The 23,848-nt window shown below is 37.2% G+C and overlaps 1 protein-coding gene across 1 annotated transcript; it reads left to right on the forward strand.

The window, feature by feature from the left end:
- The first annotated feature begins 6,485 nt into the window (after positions 1–6,485).
- LOC127836511 (uncharacterized) lies at positions 6,486–23,144 on the forward strand. The gene is made up of 7 exons (XM_052363155.1): positions 6,486–6,618; positions 8,734–8,905; positions 16,201–16,355; positions 16,649–16,766; positions 19,317–19,459; positions 20,831–20,930; positions 22,092–23,144. Exons 1-7 carry the CDS (start codon positions 6,564–6,566, stop codon positions 22,273–22,275), a joined length of 927 nt encoding a protein of 308 aa, XP_052219115.1. The 5' UTR covers positions 6,486–6,563; the 3' UTR covers positions 22,276–23,144.
- Positions 23,145–23,848: the final 704 nt, after the last annotated feature.

Below are 23,848 nucleotides of genomic sequence, written 5' to 3' on the forward strand. Positions count from 1 at the left end.
ACACATATAAATGACATCACTGCAAAAAATCCTGTTTTTAGGAAAAGAACAACTCCAAAGAAAGAATTATTGCACCGTCATGTCAACACAATAAAAAAAAATTCAGCCATAAGTAAATTTTCTTGTATGTGTATGGACTTTTATATCACGTTAACGTTAATATTTTTGTCGTTATTTGTTCTTTGATGACCGAGTCGTGATTATATGAGTCGTGAAATACGGGTTTTCTTTTTAGAGGTGCTCGGACGACAAGAATGACTTTACCTCTCCGGTGCTAATCATTATCAAGAAAGGCTCCTGTTTGATTTCTTTAAGTTGCAGCTATGGTCTTATAGATTCAAAGCAAACTAAGATGTAGAATTTCTGTTGAGATTAACTTTTGTTGACAAAAGAGTGCCTGACATTGTCAAGGATTGTACGGTACTTTATATATATTATTTGAATTGTCTTCTTAATTGATACGACATGACATTATTTCCAGATTCTAACTGTTCCATTTTACAATGTTTAAAAAATATATAATTTTTTACAGCACGCCGTTACTTTGATATTATATTCATTGTCTAAGTGTTTATTATGAGTAGTTTAGAACCACAGCAGAAAACAAATCGAGCCTCCGCTGTTCTGAGGTAATATGCGATGGATTTCATAGATACAATACAAGTTCTATTTGCATTTGTTCTAGTGATACCGCTATATTTGTCCCGTTACGCAAAGCAATTTAGTCATTTATGCTATCAACAATTGAGTTCATTAACTAATTACAAATGCAGCTGTAGTGTTTGACAGTTAATATTTAAAAATACACAAAACTTTGTAAAATCATTACGCTGATACTTTACCCACTATCTACAAGTCAGTGATATACGTATTTTCCACGTTACGAATTGTGTGTGAATTCATCCGTAATAGTTGATGCAACGCCCCACATTACCGTCAGAGCTAACAAGCTAGTTGGCTTTTATGAGAACCCCACTGAACGAAGACCAGCTCTCAAACCAGTTTGACGGCGAACATTGGACTAGCTGGACGGTGTCCCTTCTCATGAGATGTAGGTACGCTCCGTTGCTCACGCCGTAGCTACCGTTGTCTGCAGCCGAGTTTATGTATGCTATTACTCCAATAGAGCGTTTTTCGCGAGGCTACAGTCACAGGAATCTCTTGACATGTACGACTGCTTCTTCACCAAATGGAAAGTGAAATAATACAGCACAGGAACAGTGCTAGTGAATGTGCCTGTATTCTGATTATAGAGGTTACCAATGTTGGTGATGACATTGCTGAATAGTACAGGGGAGCCTTCGAAAATATGTGCTGTAAACGCTATAGCAGCATTGTCTGAAAAGAACATAGCAGGTTTATTGCGCCGGTAATGCAAACATGTTTTAATATTTTTATGTTTAAAACACCGTACGTATGATTGAGTGCGATATTTTAAAACGCGGTAATGTCCTAGTCCTAGTCCAATGTATTAAACAAGATTAAGTTTTTAACGTGGGCTTGTTGAAATATAACTCGTATTTTAAAGAGAACAATTGACATCAGCATGAACAACCTCTAACGCAATTCATATACAAACATGAACAACTTTAAAAATGTATTTAATCGTTCTTTATGTTAAAGTACAAAAAGGGTTCTTTGAGATAGTATGTACTTACCACTGGACCATACACAAAATAATGTAAAATATTAATGTCGTGACTTAATTAAACCATCTTGCCTATTATTCAAATGACATGACTTGTTTTTTTGTATAGAATCATTTGTATTCATTATATTTAGAGTGGGACCACATCCTTTTTTGCCAATAAAGTTTGAGCACTTGACAAACGTTAATAATAAAAAAATAAGCACAATCGTCGTACAAATATGGACGCAAGTATTATAGTTTATCTGCGCTACATGTATCGTTATTGCGAGCTTCCTACACATAAAGTTTATAGTTGTTTGTGTTGTCGATACGAAGGTCTAACAGTCTTTTAAACAACTAAAGTGCTTTAAAGAACTATAACAAGTCATTATGAACATCGTAGTGTGTGTATATATATATGCATTTTGTTGTAACAATACCTGTTTTGTTCTTTTCAAACTTCTCAAGGGCGTCTTCTAATTTTAAAATCTTAAGCATTATTTTCTCGTCGTAGTCAAACCGCGACAAACACATTGGTTCAGACGCCTTAAGAATCCCAAATAGAAAGAACACAATCACAAGTTGAACCATCCATTTAACGTAACCCATATTGACTGTCAATTTGTTTCTCTTTTTATGTAAATGCCGATTCTGTGTGTTTCGACGAAATATATAAAACTGCATGAGTTTGGTTCATTTTTGTAGGATCTTGTATCTGAAATATTTGCACATATACACCTAAGCCGTGTGTTTACCCTGCAACTTGTCTTATTTGACGTGTTACATTTTAAATTAATGTTAGAAGTCGTATAACACTTGTATTACTATCAAATAAACAATGACAGAAAATGGAAATATAAATGTGGTCGCTGACCCAAAGCTTATGTACATGGCTGAACAGCCCATTAAGAGATGTATACATTATTGTAAACCAGAATTAAGAACTTGATGTATTCTCCTTGCCCAACATTCTTCAGTAACATAGTTTACACAAATACAACGTAATGCCAAGTAAGTAACAATAAAAATGAATTCGATCCTTTAATATAACCTTTCTGAATTCATGTTTTCAAGTAAACAGGGGTTGGTTTTACGTTAAAACAGTTGATTTCTTAATTATACAGCGCTCATATTTGATCAGTAAGCAGTCACTGTTCATTAAGAACTTTAATAAACGGAAACTCTGAGTGTATTCTAGAATGCTTTAGCTCTTCTGATAATCTCTACTGCGCCGTTCGTTACTGGTATGCCGTCCACAATAAGATTCGCTGTCCCAATATATTGACCACTAGCATTATTCAAATTCAATATTAATATACACAATTTTCAAATGGCTTTTAATTCCGAATGCCATCGACAATGGGTTTACTCGGATTCGAAATGTATGAGTACTGTCCCCTTTAAAGCTGAATACAGATTTTTTTAAATAAATTCCATTACGGTAGCCTTCTTGTTTTCATCCAATTTTGATAAATATATAGAAAATGCATTGTGTTCTACTTTCTCTTTTCCAAATATGACTAGTATGTACTACCAAAAGTTAATTACTTGTGTAAACTGAATGACAATTGATCAAAATCAAGAAAACATGATTTATAGCCAACTTATGGTAGTGTGTTGTTATTGTTGCAGTTATCTAGTATCTTTGCTTGTGAATAGAAACGTTCATTAGCATTCATAGCGAGAGCTATGCAGACGCCGTCTCTTATTTCACGACAGTCTTAGATGACCATAATATTTGTTAATATTTTAATTCCATTATATGAATCACGTTCTGAGAAAACTGGGCATAATGCATGTGCGTAAAGTGTCGTCCCAGATTAGCCTGTGCAGTCCGCACAGGCTAATCAGGGACGACACTTTCCGCCTTAATTGGATTTTTGCTAAGAAGAGACTTCATTTATCCGAAAAATGTCATGAAAGCGGAAAGTGTCGACCCTGATTAGCCTGTGCGGACTGCACAGGCTAATCTGGGACGACACTTTACGCACATGCATTATGCCCAGTTTTCTCAGAACGCGACTCATATCATCAACTTCATCTTATACGCTTTATTCTGCAGATCAAGCTCGATGATTGACCCTCGTCAAGCAAAAACGTGTCTTTTTTTCTTATGCGTTCAGCGTAACTATAAGATCTGTAAGTCCTGCAATACTTAACTGCGAATCGGCCATTTGAAACAAACGGCCATAACATCTAACAGATCAGAGAAAAAAGCTGTTGTGAAGCGGCTGTATGTATTAATACGTTTATTATTATTATATGTATCAAATCACGTGGTGTCAGTTAGAAGCCATGCGATGACTTAGCATTAATGAAATACTAGTTTCTACAAGAAAACAATACATATTAAGTAGAATATCATAAGGCGCTTGATATATAAGAACATGAATCAAGTTAAGTAAGCATGTGTAATGGAATAAAGCAGTGCATTCATACCGTTATAAAGTAAAAGTAATCAAGCTTCCTTAATGTTTGAATATAACCATAATTTATATATGCACAATTTAATGAGTATCAATTCAAGAGCATCAAAGTATATCAGCGGCGTACCGATGAGCAGGGCCGGATTAAGCACTAGGCTAACAAGGCTGCAGCCTTGGGCCCCCGATTTGTAAGGGGCCCCAACGACAAGACCAGTTTCCCAATATATGATCTTTCTTTATGACGCCATTTAACGACTCTATCGGGATTGCAGTAGCAATTTTCTGTGATTTTACCAGTTTCCCGATATGCATTTATCAAATTGTAACCGTTTAGTTCGCTTTGATTTACTATGCTATCAATTTTCTTTCTGTGTTGTATATACATTCAGAACCATTTGTTTCTCTGTTTATTATGCGACTTGCCCGTATGGTCATGACAACATCTGGACAGTTTAGTTCGGTTTGATTTGCTATACTAGCTGGAAGCGGTCCAAGACAGAACCATCATCCACATGAGTGAACTGCTGAAGTTAGATGGAGGTTGCTGAACGAATACATATACTTAACAATCCCAGTTAATAACTGTCAAGGTGAGAGGTCATTTTCAACATTATAACTCGTGAAAATCTATTTGAGGAACGCCATGAGTCAGGAAAGGTTGGCAGCATTGGGGGTACTGTCTATTTAATGTCAAGTCCTCCGAGAACTAGACTTCACACAGCTGATCGATGACTTTGGCCAGCTGAAGCGCCGTAGAAGAGACGTATAGGCTGGAATCTGTTACATGAAACATGTGTGTTAAGTTCAGTAATAAAATAAATAAACATTGTTTTACTTGTTTTGCTATATATAACATGTTACTGTCAATTGTGTACACATGCAATTTTTCTAATTTTTGTAGTTGTAGTATCAAGTATGCTTTTCAATATACAGAAGTGGACCAGAGGGAAAGGGGCCCCTGTAACATTTGCAGTCTTGGGCCCCAAAACAGCTTAATCCGGCCCAGCCGATGAGCTGTCACATATACATTTCTCCTTTAAGTACACTTCTTAATAAAACAATATAGTGACTTGGCATTTAAGCTGTTGGTAAGTTGAAATTTCTGTACTCAAATCAACTATCTTTTAAGAATTAATATCAGGTGGCGTTTTAATAAACAAGAACTTCGAATTACTGGAGTAGCAATGTAATAGTGATTTTAACGTCATATCAGCAGAAGAGAAGCCTTATTATGTTCCTTATAATAGCGCGTGGGGCTCTATATATGCAGAGGCGGTAATCACGTGATAGTCAAGATGGCGACGTCCATGCTGAGACAAGTATTTTTCGCCGTTTTATACCCTTTCTTTCTTGTATCAATGTGTTGAATGCTGCTCACTTTCCAGCAATTTCAGCAAGAATGTTACTAGCGTTTATTTCGTATTAATATCTCTCTATAACTCGACATTACTCGATGCAAACTTTCTTAGCGGGATGACCAAATAACAGCTCTACGAGATATAAAGCGAATCATAATGCGAAATAAACGATAATCACCTTTTTACTGATATGACCGGAAAGTGGGCGTCATTTAAAACTTGAACAAAGGTAAAAAAGGGTATAAAACGGGGAAAAAATGTGTCTCGGCGTTGACTTCACAATCTTGACTATCCCGTGATTACCCCCGCTGTATGGAATGTGACAAGTTGTAAAACAGTCAGAGAGAGATTAAACGCACTAGACAAAGCTGTAAAGGAAGGCCAATAAAAAGCTTTGGGAGTTTAAACATGCTCTGTAGACCTCCCGACTTCATACCTAACAGAGATTTATTTAGAACATTGAGATGTTCACAAAAAAGAGAGCCGTAGCATTTTGACTATAGCTGTTAAGTCTTGCTTGTCATTGTTTGAGTCGATATGTACATTTCTTAGTGTTTTCTAGTATGTTCTGAACCTCATCAATTTTTGAACTGATATGTTTGCTGCAGTGTTATTGGCGTATTCTTCTTTCTTTTTTCCACTCACCCCTAAATGTTTTGATAACATAAATATAATTATGTTTAACTTATTTTAATTTAACATGAGCAAAAAACATCGAACAATAATAATCATACATATCTTAGAAGTGAAGCAATTTATTTTACAAAAAATATTTTATGTTTTCTGTTCACGTATTAAAAACAAAATATGCTTCATTATACTGGAATGAGTTTCTATTTCGATTACAAACGGATATTCCGCACAAATAGTGATACACAAATTAACAAACCAAGCTAGTTTACTAATTTTGCGTGAAATAGATTTAAAACAATGTATAAGCATGAGCATAACGCAACACGAAACGACTAAAGCTCAACGAAAAACAAACAATCTTACGCAGCTTGCTTACACAAGTGTTATGTCAAGAAAAGCTCACCATACTGAGTTATTTCAGTAAAGTAGCGCGCGCGGGATGTTGTTTGGCAGCAAATAGGATCAATACCAAGCATCGAGAAGAAATCCTTGCTGCGACCTTGTGCTGTCAGTTACATGGGATTACAAATGTGGCTATTATCTGTTGTGCTGTCGCTGGCATGCTTGCTAGGTAAGATGATGTTTCTTTTTTATACGATTTTAATAACTCTTAGACGAACATCATGCATGATGTTTTTGGATCTTTTTTGATAAATTGTGTTTTTAATACCGGTCTGTTATGAATAATTTATTCTTGTATTTTTTATGAAATATAGTTTGAACTTCAATTAGTACCGTTTACAACCAACATATTTTTCATTTAAAAAGCATACACTATTTTTGCTTCCACAAAGAAACTGCGACTTGAGGCAGTGCTGATAAAAATGCATAAAAGGTTAATGTTATTGACTCATTCAGAAATCGATACCGTGCAGTTGACGTTATATTCGATCCGTGAGGAAACCGGTTAGTCCTGAATCAATACTAAAGATTTTTTATGATGCGTATGTTTATAAAATAAAAAATAAGGAGTTGAAAATTGGAAGTAGTAGTAGTAAGTAGTAGTAGTAGTAGTAGTAGTAGTAGTAGTAGTAGTAGTAGTAGTAGTAGTAGTAGTAGTAGAAGTAGTAGTAGTAGTAGTAGTAGTAGTAGTAGTAGTAGTAGTAGTAGTAGTAGTAGTAGTAGTAGTAGTAGTAGTAGAAGTAGCAGTAGAAGTAGTAGTAGTAGTAGTAGTAGTAGAAGTAGTAGTAGAAGTAGTAGTAGTAGTAGTAGTAGTAGTAGTAGTAGTAGTAGTAGTAGTAGTAGTAGTAGTAGTAGTAGTAGTAGTAGTAGTAGCAGCAGCAGCAGCAGCAGCAGCAGCAGCAGCAGCAGCAGCAGCAGTAGTAGTAGGAGTAGTAGAAGTAGTAGTAGTAGTAGTAGTAGTAGTAGTAGTAGTAGTAGTAGTAGTAGTAGTAGTAGTAGTAGTAGTAGTTGTAGTAGTAGTAGTAGTAGTAGTAGTAGTAGAAGTAGTAATAGTAGTAGTAGTAGTAGCAGTAGTAGTAGTAGTAGAAGTAGTAGTAGTAGTAGTAGTAGTAGAAGAAGTAGTAGTAGTTGTAGTAGTAGTAGTAGTAGTAGTAGTAGTAGTAGCGTAGAATACGCTCCCACTCGACGGTTATTAATAATTTACCAATCCATTTTTGAGTGATTGACAAACAAATGTGTAATTGAAAAACGGTGATAAGTTCAAGAAATAGTTTTGTACAGTATCCACCTGCGTGGATAAACAAATTATGATCTCACTTGGGTGGGATGGTCTCGAAATATTGCGTATGAGATAAGACACATGTTCTTCGGTGACTTGCTCCTTCTGCACGCCTGTTAACCAACTTATAAATCCCTAATAGTGATACGCTTAAAATCATAAGTTGTACTTCCGGGGATAGTAGTAGTAGAAAAAGTAGTAGCAGTAGCAGCAGCAGCAGCAGCAGAAGTAGTAGTAGAAGTAGTAGAAGCAGTAGTCGTAGAGGTTAGTAGTAGTAGTAGTAGTAGTAGTAGTAGTAGTAGTAGTAGTAGTAGTAGTAGTAGTAGTAATAATAGTAGTAGTAGTAGTAGTAGTAGTAGTAGTAGTAGTCGTAGTAGTAGTAGTAGTAGTAGTAGTAGTAGTAGTAGCAGCAGCAGCAGCAGCAGCAGCAGCAGCAGAAGCAGTAGTAGTAGTAGTAGTAGTAGTAGTAGAAGTAGTAGTAGTAGTAGTAGTAGTAGTAGTAGTAGTAGTAGTAGTAGTAGTAGTAGTAGTAGTAGTAGTAGTAGTAGTAATTGTTGTTGCCGTTGTTATTATTGTTGTTATTGTTGTATTTTAGGTTTTATTAGTAGTACTAGTTGTTGTTGTTGCTGTTGTTGTTGTATTGGTAGTAGTAGTAAAGGTTGTATGATATTGGAGCGGTAATATAAGTAGTGCAGTAGAGGTAGTGGTAATGGTAATTGTAGTCGTTTTGGTTGTAATAGTAGTAATCGTAGTAGCAGTTGCAATATAGGAGCGGTATAAGTTGTTAAAGTTATAGAAGTAGTGTAGTTGTGGTAGAAGAGAAGTATGGCTAGGAGTTGCAGTGTTGTTGATGATTGTGGTGGTGATGGTCGTGCTGGTTATAGTAGTAGCAGTAGCAGCTGTATAATACCTGTATCTAAAACAACTGTGCTATACATGTTCTGTCGGCCCACGTATTTCCTAAGCTTGTTCTTTCTACACTTGCGTACACTGTTATATATTCAGGTCATGGCGGAATGGTGCAAGGGTCCGTTACCTCTGAACCACCGCCCACAAGTGCGAAGCCGACGAACGCTTGCGTTGACAGCATACGCATGGAGGTGGAGGCGTGCATTAACCCACTGAAAGCCGACCTGGCGTCGAAAATACCGACTGATGTTAACAACTTCCTTTGCGGGTAATGTTTTAACGTCGCTTTAGTTGTGTGAAGTACAGGTAATTATTTTTCAATTTAAAACGTTAATTCTTAAATAAATCTGAAATTGTAACTACTTAACCATTTTAAAATAAGAATATATAAAACTGAATAGAAAATAATTAAACATTGTTTTACTTTAGTATTGATTAATCGAAAGATATCTCAATGGAAAACTGTTTGAAAAAAAATCAGTATTCGTATGATTGGGTGTATTTAATTAATTTTAAGTTGAATACACATCATTTAGTATTGTTTTCGTCGTTTGAGCACGTGCGAATTAGACAAAAACTACTTTCCCCTGTCAATGTAGTTTCCGATAGGTGGCTCTGTAAGAGAGCGTTTTACTCGTGGCCGAGTATCTCTGTTCAGTCATTCAGCGTTGGGATTGACTGATCGATACATGTGTTAATTTGCACGGGGTAAACTTGCATATGAAAATGACCACGCGGTCTGGCGAAGAGTGTGCTTCTCAGGAAAACATGGACTTAAATAGTTCAATAAGGGAACTTTGAGTAGAAATAGCGAGAACAGAAAAGAGAATTAAGTTCTCTAAAAGAAGAAGTTCGAGGGAATTCGCTTTCCGTGCGTTCTAAAGTTAAAAAATTGAAGACGGAACATGAACTAAAATGGCGATACGAAAGCAACAAAATTCAGCACGATTTCAATTCGGAATTGCAAGAGAACATTAGCCAGGTGCTTTGGGCACTTGAAAACAGCAAACAAGAGTACGCTCGCGAGCTAGTTAATGACGCTTGTGAACAGTTAAAGCGACGAAACAAGCTTATCCGTATAGCAGACACGTCTGAGGGGGGATGGGAGACGGTTCGCCAATATGAGGCAAACCCCGTGGCTAGCGACTCGAGTGATGAATCTAGGATCAACAGAGCGGAGGCAAGAGCATCAAAGAAGAAGAAGAAGGCGAAGTCAACTAAAAGTTTTTAAACCTTCCGCTACCGTCACGTCCGGAAGCTTGCTACGTGGCGGAAACACGTTTTCGTTTCCGGTGCAACAGCAGCGCTCAGAATCCATGCAGCAACTGAATACTTTTCGTCCCCATTACTTCAAGGGCAATGCAAGAGACGGAATTGGTCCCTGTTTCGCTATTGGAGAAACCACCCACCTCAGACGCCACTGCCCCTACACCCGGCGGTTCCCGCAGCTTGACGTCCCTACCAAACAGTAGTCACAGACCGCAGAACCCGGTTATACCAGACGTAGATTTAAAAGATGAGTATTTAACGTTTACTGATAACTTTGCTAACAGTCAGGAAATATTTACTGACGACTATTATGAGTACGAACAAGGCCAGAAAGAAATACTGGTTAAAAGTAGACTGAAAAATCATGTGCAATTTTGGAAAGATATTCGAGCTAACCAATTCATTTTAGACACTATTCAAAACGGTTATAAAATTCCATTCTTTTCTTTACCAGACCATGTACATTGTCGAAACAATCGTTCAGCTTTATATGAAAATAATTTTGTGACTAAAGCTATAAAAAGTTTGTTAGATCGCGGTCTAATTGTGAAATGTTCGAATGCTCCACACGTTGTTAATCCGCTGACAGTTTCTTGTAATAATTATGGGAAAAAACGGTTTATTTTAGATTTACGAAAGGTTAATTGGAAGCAATCAGTAAAGTATGAAGACTTGCGTTTAGCATTGATGTATATCAAAAAAGATTGTTGGATGATTAAGTTTGATATAACGTCACCATATCATTTTGTGGATATTTTTCTGCCACACACAGATTATTCATGTTTTGCCTGGAAAGATTATTCAGGTATTCTGGTCTATTACAAATTTTTGGTTCTTCCTTTTGGTTTGTCGTCTGCTTGTTATATCTATACAAAATTAATGAGGCCATTAATTGCAAAATGGATAGGCGAAGGTAAAAAGTTTAATCATGATTTTAGATGATGGTTTTTGCACCGCAGATACATACGATAAGACAGTTATTATGTCACGGGAAATTAAATCAGATTTGTTGTTATCCAGCTTGGTGCCTAAAGTTGATTAATCATGCTGGGAGCCAGTGCAAGAATAACAACGGAGAGAATTGTGTGCTGTTTATAGAGTACTGTTTTGGCTTGAGCATGTATTGGTAAATCAAAGAGTTAAGTGGTTTACTGATAAAACAGGTGTATGCAGCATTGTTGCTAAGGGCTCCATGAAGCCTGAATTACAAGATTTAGCGATGAAAATATTCGGGTATTCTTTAGTTCATTCTATTCATTTGGAGGTTGAATGGATACCAAGGGGAGAGAATTATGTGGCAGACTATTTGTCCAAAATAGTAGAAAAAGACGACTGGGGTATTTCCCCTTACATTCTGTCAGTCATCACGGGGAAATTTAGAGGTCGATTTCTTTGCCTCTAAACATAACGCCAAATTACAGCGATTTTATTATAGAGTTTGGTGTAAAGAGTCTGAAGGAGTTGATGCTTTTACTTACCCATGGACGCATAGTTTTGGCTTATGTGTACCACCTATAATATTAATACCAAGGGTATTACTAAAATTGCAATCTTGTGGGGCAAAAGGTGTTTTGATTGTCCCAGAATGGAAGTCGGCTAATTTTTCGCCTATGATTTGGAAAAGTGATGGACATTTTAAGTCGTTTGTAATAGACTGTATGGTTTTACCTACGGCAATAAGTTATTACATACGTTGTAAGAATGGTTCTGGGTTGTTTGGTGTTGAAAATCTTAAATTTCGCATGTTAGCACTTTTGATATCATTTGTGAATCATGAACATTGATATTGTCGCTTACTGTTTGTAAATATAATGTGTTAAGTAACAAACTGTGTCAACTTTAGTGCTGTTACACATTTATTTTTTCAGAGATATGGAAGTAAAGTTGATGGCTTGCCAGAGGTCTTGGCGGAGAAGGTACCCTTGCTTTCCGAGTTGCTTAAAGTCACCAAAGCGGAAAACACGCACCTCAGTTACAAAAGGGGCTTCAATCGATGGCGTCGTTGGGGGTATGCTAATGGGCTTTCAAGCGGGGATGCCTTGCCCGCCAAGGCTTTTTAAGTTGCGCTATATTTAGCGTCAATTATTCAAACAGCTATTAGTGCAAGTCCAATTATAAATGCGTTTTACAGTATTAAATATTATCATGAATTATTTGATTATGTATCACCTACTGATTCAAGACTTGTTATTTATATGTTAGGAGCTGCAAAACGGCGTTTAGCGAAACCTGTGAATAAGAAAGAACCAATGACTGTTGATTAACTGCAACAAATGTACACACATATGTATGTTGGAAATGATGTTATGAATCAAAGATTTATTTGTATATGCCTTTTACCATATGCTGGGTTATTAAGAAGTGCAGAGGTACTAAAGTTGAGAAGGAGTGATGTTTGTATTAACAGTAGTTACTTAAGTGTATTTATTGAATCTAGCAAGACAGATAAGTTCCGTGAGGGAGCATGTGTGCTTATTGCTAGGACATGCACACAGTTGTGTCCAGTAGTCAATTTACAGAAATATCTTACTTGGACAGATTTTTCTTCGGAATCTGAATGTTACTTGTTTCGTCGGTTAAGTTCAACGAAATGTGGACATAGGCTCAGACAGGAAAACAAGCATTTGTCATACAGTAAATTTAGAGAATTGTTTTTGATTGCGTTTAAACCGCATATTCAAGACATAAGCAAATATTGCCTTCATTCTTTGAGAGCTGGTGGCGCAACTGCTGTGGCTAATAATGGCATTCCTGACAGGTTATTTAAACGTCATGGTGGATGGCTGAGTGAAACAGCTAAGGACGGCTATGTTAAAAGCTCCGTTGATGAGAGGTTAAGGGTTTCAATGTCACTTGGATTATAACCACCAATGCATTTTATAATAAGCCAATTATTATTAGTACTATACTTGCAAGCCCGTTCTTTTAATTCAGTCGGTCATACCAATGACTTACCAAAAAATATGTTTTATTTTTGTTGTTTTTCCCTATCGGGAGCGTAGTTGCAAATGGAAATATTGTTTTCGTCGTTTGAGCACGTGAAAACTACTTTCCCTTGTCAATGTAGTTTCCGATAGGTGGCTCTGTAAGAGAGCGTTTTACTCGTGGCCGAGTTACTCTGTTAAGTCATTCAGCGTTGGGATTGACTGATCGATACATGTGTTAATTTTTTAATTTGTTTTGAATAACATTAAGAGTAACATTACAAACGTTAGTGTTTAAATGTGTAATCTACATGCTTTTTACCCTGGAACGAGCTAATTTTTGAAATTTAGGATTGTGTTTTTTACAACAGGTCATGCGTTTATCCACATTGCGTACGCATTTAATGTATGCAATTTATACATGTATACCAGTATCATAATAATTATTATTTATCCCACTGGTGGATTCGGTCTCCGGAAGAGACGATAGGCGTGGCTGCCTTTATAGTTGCTTACGAGGAGGGACTCGTGTAGGCATACAGTATGCCTAGTGTCGTAGTAGTCTGTTGATAGGCGTGGCTGCCTTATAAGTTGCCTACGAGGAGGGACTCGTGCCGGCATACAGTATGCCTGGCGTTGTTGTAGACTATGTTGTATGTTGTAACAAAGCTTTTGTGTGTATTCATGTTTTTATGTATGTTTGATGACTATGAAATAGTAATACACGGTATCAGCCAGTCGGTCATACCAATGACTTACCAAAAAATATGTTGTATTTTTGTTGTTTTTCCCTATCGGGAGCGTAGTTGTAAAGGGAACTGTATGATATAAGCCCTACTAAACGGTTTGAGTTATCAAAACAACGTATGTTAGCTTATTGAGACGTAAGTCTGATTTATCGGCATCTGATAACGGAAACTATCAACTTTAAAATGTAGCTCACTGTTCCAATGATGTGCGCATTATGACATCGATTTACTTCTTTTGGCACGTTACGGAACACAGTTGTTTCCTCGTATATCTGGTTAAACAAACCATGTTGTCATAACCGTCTGAAATGAAACTAACCCATCCAACATACACTTGGAGACACTTCTAACGCATCACTTTTCAATCTTGAATATCTCAGTTACGAGTAAAAATATTGATTTAAAATTTAACATGCGATCATTTGACTACATTATATGCAAGCTCACGATAAAATCATTCATCCGTGACGATTGGACGCTTTAGCACGTGGGGTAGGTGTGGTTCCATATTTTTGCACGTGGAAATGGTAAAAGGCGACATTATTGTAATGTTTTTTCAGTTTCATCCTTCTGGAAGGGTTTTTACACCAGAAAAACATAAAATTGATTTAAATAAGCAATATGGCTCGGATAAATATAGAGGCGCGCAACCGCGCAATAGGCATGTTGCAGGCCGGTCAGTCATTAAGACTTAATGCGGTTTATTGATACTCTGTAAAATATTAAGTTTTATGTTTATGCATCCTAACTGTATTAAATATAACTATTTAAAATTGCCGTTATGTTTAATTAAGAACGTTGTGGATTTTTTGTTTTTAAGGTTGCACGTGTCTTTGGTAGAAATATGTCCTCCATAGTTAGGCTTTGGCAGAAATTCCAAAATACCGGCAGAGTTGCAGATGTACCAAGGCACTCTCGCAGGAAGGTTACAACGGTGTATCAAGATGCCCAGATTATTGCAAATCACCTTGAAAACCGCTACAGGACTGCAGCAGATACAGCGAGGGCAACTATTCGAACGCATGGTAGACCCGTATCTTCTAAAACAGTTGTAAGGCGGCTCTGCGCTCAGGGACTGCGAGCTAGGCGGCCTTTTCGGGGACTCATTCTGACAACACGCCATCGTCAGCTGCGTTACCGATGGGCTCGTCAGCACCAGCGTATTACACGAGCAGGCTGGGCACACGTCCTGTTCACTGACGAGAGTCGCTTAAACCTGTATCACAACGATGGACGGATGCGCGTATACAGACGTCGTGGTGAACGCCTAAACGACGATTGTGTGTTTTAGCGTGATCCCTATGGAGGTGGCTCCGCTATGGTGTGGGCTGGAGTGTCGTTACACACCAAGACAGATTTGGTGATAATCCACGGCAATCTAAACGCTGTTAGATATCAGCAGGAAGTTTTGCTCCCAGTTGCAATTCCGCACCTACGGGCCGGTGGGCGCGGCATGGTTTTGATGCAGGACGGAGCACCTGCTCATACAACACACACGACGCAGGCGTTACTACAACAACAGAACGTTCGTCTGCTTCCTTTCCCTCCAAAGTCACCCGATCTAAATGTAATCGAACACCTTTTGGATGAATTGGACAGGCGAGTACGCAGAAGACCAGTGGCACCACTCACTTTACGTGAATTAGAACATGCTCTTGTGGTAGAGTGGCGTAATATCCCTCAACGTTTAATTATTAACTACGTTGCTTCCATGAGAAATAGATGTGTACACGTTGTAAGAGACATGGGAGGACACACAAAGTATTAGCCACTCAAATGCGTGATATTCGTGCTTTTCACATTGTTATTATTTTACGGTTTACGAGTTTGCGAATTTGACTTTTGAAGTGACGTTTTCAATTTGTTAAGTTTTATATTTTGTTGTTTTTCAATTTCAATTAAATTTTCAGGAGTTATCTGATATGTGTTGAATTATTATTGGTCCAAATTTCAACACAATCCGATCAAAAATAAGAGAGCTATATTGATATGATTAAGTGATGCGTTAGAAGTGTCTCCAAGTACAATCAAGGGGATATGATCGTGCGCAATCGACAATAATACTATTCCATAAATATGTGTAACCAGTTTAATATTGCATTCAATGAGGACGACAGTCATATTCTAAAGAATACAGAAAAACTTCTTATATTTTAAGTTCAGTTGTTTAACATAGGGTTCGTTTAAAAAAGATCAATCTATAATCATGATTAGTTTTTTTGTGAATTAAAACAATTGTAAGTATACGTCAATAAATCACAAATGTCATCTGGTTATATCTAGTTAAAAGGTATCATTATAAACGTAAATATTTTTGCTCTTGTTCTACCATATGTTATAAATTCATAAAGTTAAAAAACTATACAACAAGATGTTTCCAGACCAGCTTACGGCATTACTTAAACAAACCGCTGTATTGAAAGGTCGCCGGGTCGTAATGAATATAGTGCAGAGGTCACGGGTTCAATCCCCACTGTGGGAGCGTTCTTTCGATCTCCCCAAAGACACAAAGTACTGTTTCTAGTACCAGAAAATGGACGCGAAAGCGTTAAAATATGTCTTAGGCTTTCGATGCAATCGAGCTTATATAAAACAAGTTTAAACAAACCACTGTCTTGTAGAGCCGATCAGAGGAAGAGTCTCGATTGCGTCATCCAGCACTTCCGGCAATGCCCGGACCTCATAGCGCAGGACTTCATCAAGACGCTGCGACACGTGGGCGCAAAGTTCTATGCCGAGGACTTGTTCCATATCAAGAACGCGGAAGAGTTCTGCAGTAGGTTTATTTAATTAATTGGTTCTTAAACGTTCGAAGGGTTAATTGATCAGTGTTGATTGATGTGTTCACAATAATAAGATGCCTGCCCATGCTATTTCGTTATTAATTCTTAATTAAATAATGTATTAAAAATATGTGTTGTGAGTTTATGTAAGTTTGGACATCGACAAGTATATTTTTGTTTAGAGATTTAAAACAAGACTTGCGACTTATTGTAAAATGTAAACATTTAAATGTAGGAATAGTTTTATGTTAGAGTACAAATCAATGCGTTTTTGTTTTTGTTATAGCGTGTCTGCCGACTCATGGCTGTTTGTCCGAAATCGATTTTGATCAGATGGCAACGAAACTAGAGCTTAAGCACGAGCATCCATGGAAGAGCATAGCAAACCCCGCCTATATATGTGGGTAAGCACCCTAGACGAATATAGCCAACCCGCCTATATATGTGGGTAAACACCCTGGACGAATATAGCCAACCCGCCTATATATGTGGGTAGGCACCCTAGACGAATAAAGCCATCGCGGTCTATATATGTGGGTAAGCACCCTGGACGAATATAGCCATCGCGGTCAATATATGTGGGTAAGCACCCTAGACGAATATAGCCAACGAGGCCTATATATGTGGGTGAGCAGTCTAGACGAATATAGCCATCGCGGTCTATATATGTGGGTAAGCACTCTGGACGAATACAGCCGACTCGGCCTATATATGTGGGTAAGCACCCTAGACGAATATAGCCATCGCGGTCTATATATGTGGGTAAGCACCATAGACAAATACAGCCGACTCGGCCTATATATGTGGGTAAGCACCCTAGATAAATATAGCCAACTCACCTATATATGTGGATAAGTACCCTAGACGGATATAGCCAACCCGCCTATATATGTGGATAAGTACCCTAGACGGATATAGCCAACCCGCCTATATATGTGGGTAAGCACCCTAGATAACTATAGGGTACCCGCCTACATATGTGGGTAAAGCATCCTAAATAAATATAGACAATTCATCTATATATGTGGGTAAGCGCCCTAGACGAATAAGGCCAACCCCGCCAATATATTTGGGTAAGCGCCCTTGACAAATATAGCTAACGCATTCTGTATTTGTGTGCAAACCCATGGCAGATCATGCATGCAGCAAACCTGATGTATATATATGTGTGTGATATGTTCAAATCATGTACATGTAGTTGTGTTACATAAATAGCCCGGTCCACACATAGATTTTGGTATCCCACTTGAATGCGTCATACATATACATTTGATGTACATTTAGCCAATGCCGCATATGACTTTGGGTACGCCATTTTGATGTGCAACTTACATCGACATTCCATCCTATATATGTGGGTACATGGCCTGACCAAGTCTATATATGTGGGTAGGAGAATTGGCTCGTCCAGATATGTAGGTTATACATTATGCAATAGTAAAGCAATAAACCAAACCAAGCTGCCTTATGAATGCACTATGTTCTAAATAGACCACGTTGAAAAGTGAAGATGTGGCATTATCGCATCGATTATCGTATATTTATTCTATAAACACACCTGCACAAGTATTTTCATGAAATATTTTCTACAAATAAAAAAGTATATATAAGCTATGCTGTATTTTATGTAATGCAATATCCCCGATTATGGCTTAAGTCTCTGGCTTAATTCGACTGTCTCGAGTCTGTTTTTAAGCGCAAGTAAGGCGTTAAATTGTTAGGTTGCATGTTTTAAAAAAGTTGTGAAGGTTTTTAATGATTTTGAATTGATTATTGATCAACATGGTCAGTTAACCTGAATCAATATACTGAGTCGTGTTCTGAGAAAACTTGGCATAACGCATGTGCGTTAAGTGTCGTTCCAGATTAGCCTGTGCCGTCCGCAAAGGCTAATCAGGGGCGACACTTTCCGCCTAAATTGGACTTTTGCTAAGAAGAGACTTCATTTAAACGAAAAATGTCATAAAAGCGAAAAGTGTCGTCCCTGATTAGCCTGTGCGGACTGCACAGGCTAATCTGGGACGACACTTTATGTACATCCATTAAGCCCAGTTTTCTCAGAACGGGACTCCAATATACTTACCACGAACGCCTCGAATATTCATAAACTTTGTTCTGAAGCTGATTATTATATATTAATAAAACTATTATTTATTTACTTTTAAATCAACACAACGATTCTGACTATTTAATACAGTATAACAGACTCGGTGAGTTTAGACTATGTGTGTTGCCTGAAACATAACTGTGTTTACGCCGAAAGGTGAATATTCACCATTATCCGGTAAATTGATTTGCATCGCCGGTTTCCAGGTAATACTGCATACATGTCCATGTTTACCTCGATCATGCGATACAATGTTCAGTTACTGTTTTCGAAAGTACGGTGCAAATACTAGTCAATCATCATTTTGGAACGAAATTACCTCGAAATTTCCGGCAATGACGGAGTGTTTCATTTGAACCAAGATATTATCGATGGTGGAATCCGGATTGGTAATGATATGTACTTTTGACAAATGTTATTTCATGGGAGGTAAGTTATGGATAAACAATTTGCCATTTTCAAATTGAGTTACCTACCTTGAAGAGTTCCAAACTCCTCATATAGTACCTCCGTTTGAGTTTCATGACAAAATCAGTATTCGCAACTGAATTTATGCCAGATTTGGAAGGATTTATAGTTTGAAATTATCGTGTGTTTTTTTCAAATCTGTATATTTTCTACATAGTATAACTGTTTATGGATGGTTTACAGTCAAACATAGAAAATAACATTTAATAAATACTTAAAACCATATAATCATACAAAATAAAAAGAATATTTTAATAGATCACCATCACGTGGTATGAATTGGCGACAAGAATATGACAGGTCAGAACTAGTTGTATATCTGGGCGGAGGTTGTCGTGATACAATTTATTTAATTAAACATCATGTTGCCCGTTTCCAGGCTTGGTCTCAAGAACATCGAATGCGTGGGTCACTCGCCCGTGTGTACCCAGTATCTACAGCACAAGCACAATGACACCGCGGTCAAGGTCGCAGAGTACGCCAACAAGTTCGCTAAACGGCAGTGCAAAACGTATCCGAAAGGTATGACAGACGTAGCGGAAAGTTCGTAAATTACTCTCCGAACATCTTAATAAATTTCCATACATTTTAGTTCACATTTTAACGATTAAATTCGCATGATAGTAATACGAAAACTGCAAAAGTGTTTTATCGCTAATTATCTCGTAGTAAAACTTGAATATAATATATGCGTTTAAAGTTTTGGTGTACATTTCAATATCATGTTATGTTTGTATAATAAGTTAACTAGATCGTTTCGAACAAACAATCATTGAAATTGTCAAGGGTCTCGAAAATGTTCTTATGATGCTGCCAAACCTGTTTCGGTTCAATTATATCGCTCCATGCTATGTGTGTGAGGCTGCATTATGTGATGACCCGCAGTGTGTCCCAGCACCCTTACCTAATTGACTTAGCCCATTTATGCCTAGTGGACTTTCCCATCCTTCTAAATTGGATCGATTTATTTTCAAACTTAGGGATTTCTAGTATATTTATTTCTATATTTATAATATTTCTTACAGAAATTCATTTAAGGAAACAGCACAGACCCTGATGAGACGCTGCATCATGCGGCGTCTCATCTGGGTCTACGCTGTTTGCCAAGGCCTTTTTTTCTAGACGCTAGGCATAGATGGGTTAATTGACTAACAAAACTTTGGACGCAAATTGAATTATAGGTGAATTTTTAAGCGGACAACCTGGTTTCATGCTCTGTATGTGTATTTTGAAGTTAATGAAGTCCTCTGCCTAGGGCTGCATTACGTTTGGATCTGGAGTGTGTCCAATCAGCCATACGTTATTTGCTTATTAGACTCATGAAAGTTGGGACACATTTTCTATAAAAACTGCATTGTCCAGCTTTTTAGTTGCTACTGAAAGATTGTGTATTTCGTGTTGTTTTGTATTGTGGGCGGAAGCCGGAGTAGCCGGAGGAAACCTCGCATGTCCGATGTGGCTTACTACCAACCAAACTTACACGCTACGATATTCCGAATCGTGTTTATATGAGTCGCGTTCTGATAAAACTGGGGATAATGCATGTGCGTAAAGTGTCGTCCCAGATTAGCCTGTGCAGTCCGCACAGGCTAATCAGGGACGACACCTTCCGCTTTTTTGACATTTTTTTTTAATTAAGTCTCGTCTAAGCAAAAATCCAATTTAGGCGGAAAGTGTCGTCCCTGATTAGCCTGTGCGGACTGCACAGGCGAATCTGGGACGACACTTTACGCACATACATTATGCCCAGTTTTCTCAGAACGCGACTCATATATCCAATCATACCCATTTACGTGTGACCTCGTCCTACATCACCGCATCATTCCGTCTTTTACCGACATATTGAATGCCTTCCGCCATTTCAAACGACACATGCATGTCTCGTTTTTTCAGATAATCACAAATGCACGGAAAAGAGGGTAAGCTGGCGATCCCTGGCACATTGCTATGACCTCGTCGAGAATATTGTAGACGAGGAGGAACGCAAATGCGGGTAAAGGGAGTGTAAATGCATTTTTTTGAAAATTATATATTTCTCTATTCAGGGTAAAATGAAATACGCGGCAGGATCTTATTGTTCACATATTTTGATATTGAGATTTTGCTAATCTTATCATCATTATCATCATCATCATCATCATCATCATCATCATCATCATCATCATCATCATCATCATCATCATCATCATCATCATCATCATCATCATATTCTTCTTCTTTGTCATCATCATCATCATCATCATCATCATCATCATCATCATCATCATCATCATCATCATCATCATCATCATCATCATCATCATATTCTTCTTCTTTATCATCATCAGCATCATCATCATCATCATCATCATTATTATTATTATTACCATCATCATCATAATCATCATCATCATCATCATCATCATCAGCATCATCATCATCATCATCATCATCATCATCATCATCATTATCATCATCATCTTCACAGTCTTCTTCTTAGTTATCATCATCATCATCATCATCATCATCATCATCATCATCATCATCATCATCATCATCATCATTATTATCAGTATTGATTATTAATTGAGTGTAACCGTTGTTGTTCGGTTCTTTCTTTTCTGAGAACTCTTGATCACATCTAGTTTTCATGTGCAATGCAAATGTTTTCTTCTATGACAAGTATGCAAGTCAGGTTTTTAACGAATGAGTTTCATCAGCAAACCAGCAGACAGAATTGTATCGTTCCACCTATTTGTTATTTGTCCAAAGTAGTTGAGTTATATCCATTGCAGTATGCCTAAGTCATTAACTGCAAACGGTTGTATGCCGGACTTGAGCCTATCTAAGGGAACGGCGTGGTATTAAATAACATTTAGACTAACCTGTAGGTCTATTGAACGGTGTTGTGATCGTTTGTTTGGGTCCGAACCGCTGAGCCTGCAGGAAAAGCTGCACGAACAGGTGAAGGCTCTACAAAAGATTACCCGTTTTATCCTTTCCTCCGGACTCCGGGAAAGAAGAAGAAGAATAATGTGTGTATGTGTATGAGGGCGTGCGTGCGTTTGTGTGTCTCTGTGTGTTTGTTCAAATGTCAGTAAACAATTCATTCCTAGCTTTAAGATTTACTGAAACATGAAATTATGCTTTGCGGTCCGTTCTGGCACTATTTCAGCATGCGGCGGTGCGTCGAGATTGACATGAGCACGTGCCCACCGGGTGACATGGACTACTTTATCGACGCCATTAACGTGTTGTCCGAGAATAAAATAAGTGACAAGGCCTGTTCCTCAGCAAACGCAGCCATGGCTACGATTTTTACCATCTGCGGTTCGATGCTAATGGCGATGTTAGTTTGAAATAATCTGCGCGTAGCGTGCGATATAATAATTTTTACATATAAAACAATGTTGCATGAATTGGAAGAAATTATAAAACAATATATAATAACATTATTTCAGCGTTATATCATGGCAGATTAAATTGAGCGTTTGCGTTTAGTGTGTAATTGTTGTATATATCGTTGTTTGTGTTTTGGTTGCTGTGTAACATATTATCTAAGTATAATTTTTTGTCAATATTTAATGTTTTCTGCGAACAAATAATGTTTGTTGTCGTAAAAGTCTGCGCCCATTTCATGAAGGTAGCTAAATATGTAACGTTTTGTATTAAACCCGTTTATGCCTAGTGGACTCTCCCATCCTTCTAAATTGGATCAATTTATTTTCAAAATTAGGGATGTCTAGTATATTTATTTCTATATTTAGAATATTTCTTACATAAATTCCTTTGAGCAAACAGCGCAGACCCTGATGAGACGCCGCATCATGCGGCGTCTCATCTGGGTCTACGCTGTTTGCTAAGGACTTTTTTTCTAGACGCTAGGCATAAATGGGTTAATGTTTTCGAGATACCGTGGCATTGTACTTGTCATATTACAAAGTATACGTCAATAGATTTATTAATAACACTAAAAGGAATCAATGTTTTGTACTACAAAGAAAACTATTGAATATCATTTTAAAATACATTGTACTGAGGAAATATTCTATGATGTATAGGCTAGAGCTATATGTGAGATATGCTTGTGATTTCTTGTATAATTTAAAAATCGTTTTTTTCTTTTAAATTTAAATATAATATAATCTTGTCAAAAAACGCTTAGGAGCACCACTTTATTTGTATGTGTTTGATGTTTTAGTTTTATACTATTTTATCTCAAATGTAATCATTATGTTAATGTATCTATGCTTAGACAAATAAAATGCCCCTGTTGGGCAACATGCCTGAATCATCATGTATTTGAAAATAGCCGATGTACCAATGTAATCGATTTAGCCGCTTAGCAACTACCAAAAGCCATGAACCTATAGGTGATGTGTGGACTAAGTTAGCTTTGGATGCCATGCTTGCTTAACGTCTATATTTTTGCGTATGAACAGATGTGAATGGATTGTGCTTTATAAACTTCAGAGCTGAAAAGAAATAATTGTATGTTTGTAACTTATATATCTTAATGTATTTAAATGAGCTGTATCTAACAGTTTTAAGTAGCAAACAACTGCGGGGACTTCAGCGCTTTTATCGACATAATGCCTTAAAACGTCAATGTAAGGTGATAGCGTAAAATTAGGTTTCCGATTATTACGTTTATGAGCTCATTTTTTTTACATTTGTACATAATCAAGCGAAATGTGACAAATTATTACGTGAGTGTTGTAGATACATTTAAGAACACACCCTTAAAAATGCATGTACGTTACTTAGATACCGTTAGAGCCTCATTAACAAATATTGAATTCATAATATGTCAATATCTATTTGATTTCAAAATCAAATGCTTGGAACAATAAGTTTAAAGGGGCCTTTTCACGTTCTGATAAATTAAAAAAAATGAAAAAAAATGTTTGAGATTCGCAAATTTTCGTTGTA

The sequence above is a fragment of the Dreissena polymorpha genome, chromosome 6 (assembly GCF_020536995.1).
Source record: "Dreissena polymorpha isolate Duluth1 chromosome 6, UMN_Dpol_1.0, whole genome shotgun sequence".
Classification (NCBI taxonomy): Eukaryota; Metazoa; Mollusca; class Bivalvia; order Myida; family Dreissenidae; genus Dreissena; species Dreissena polymorpha.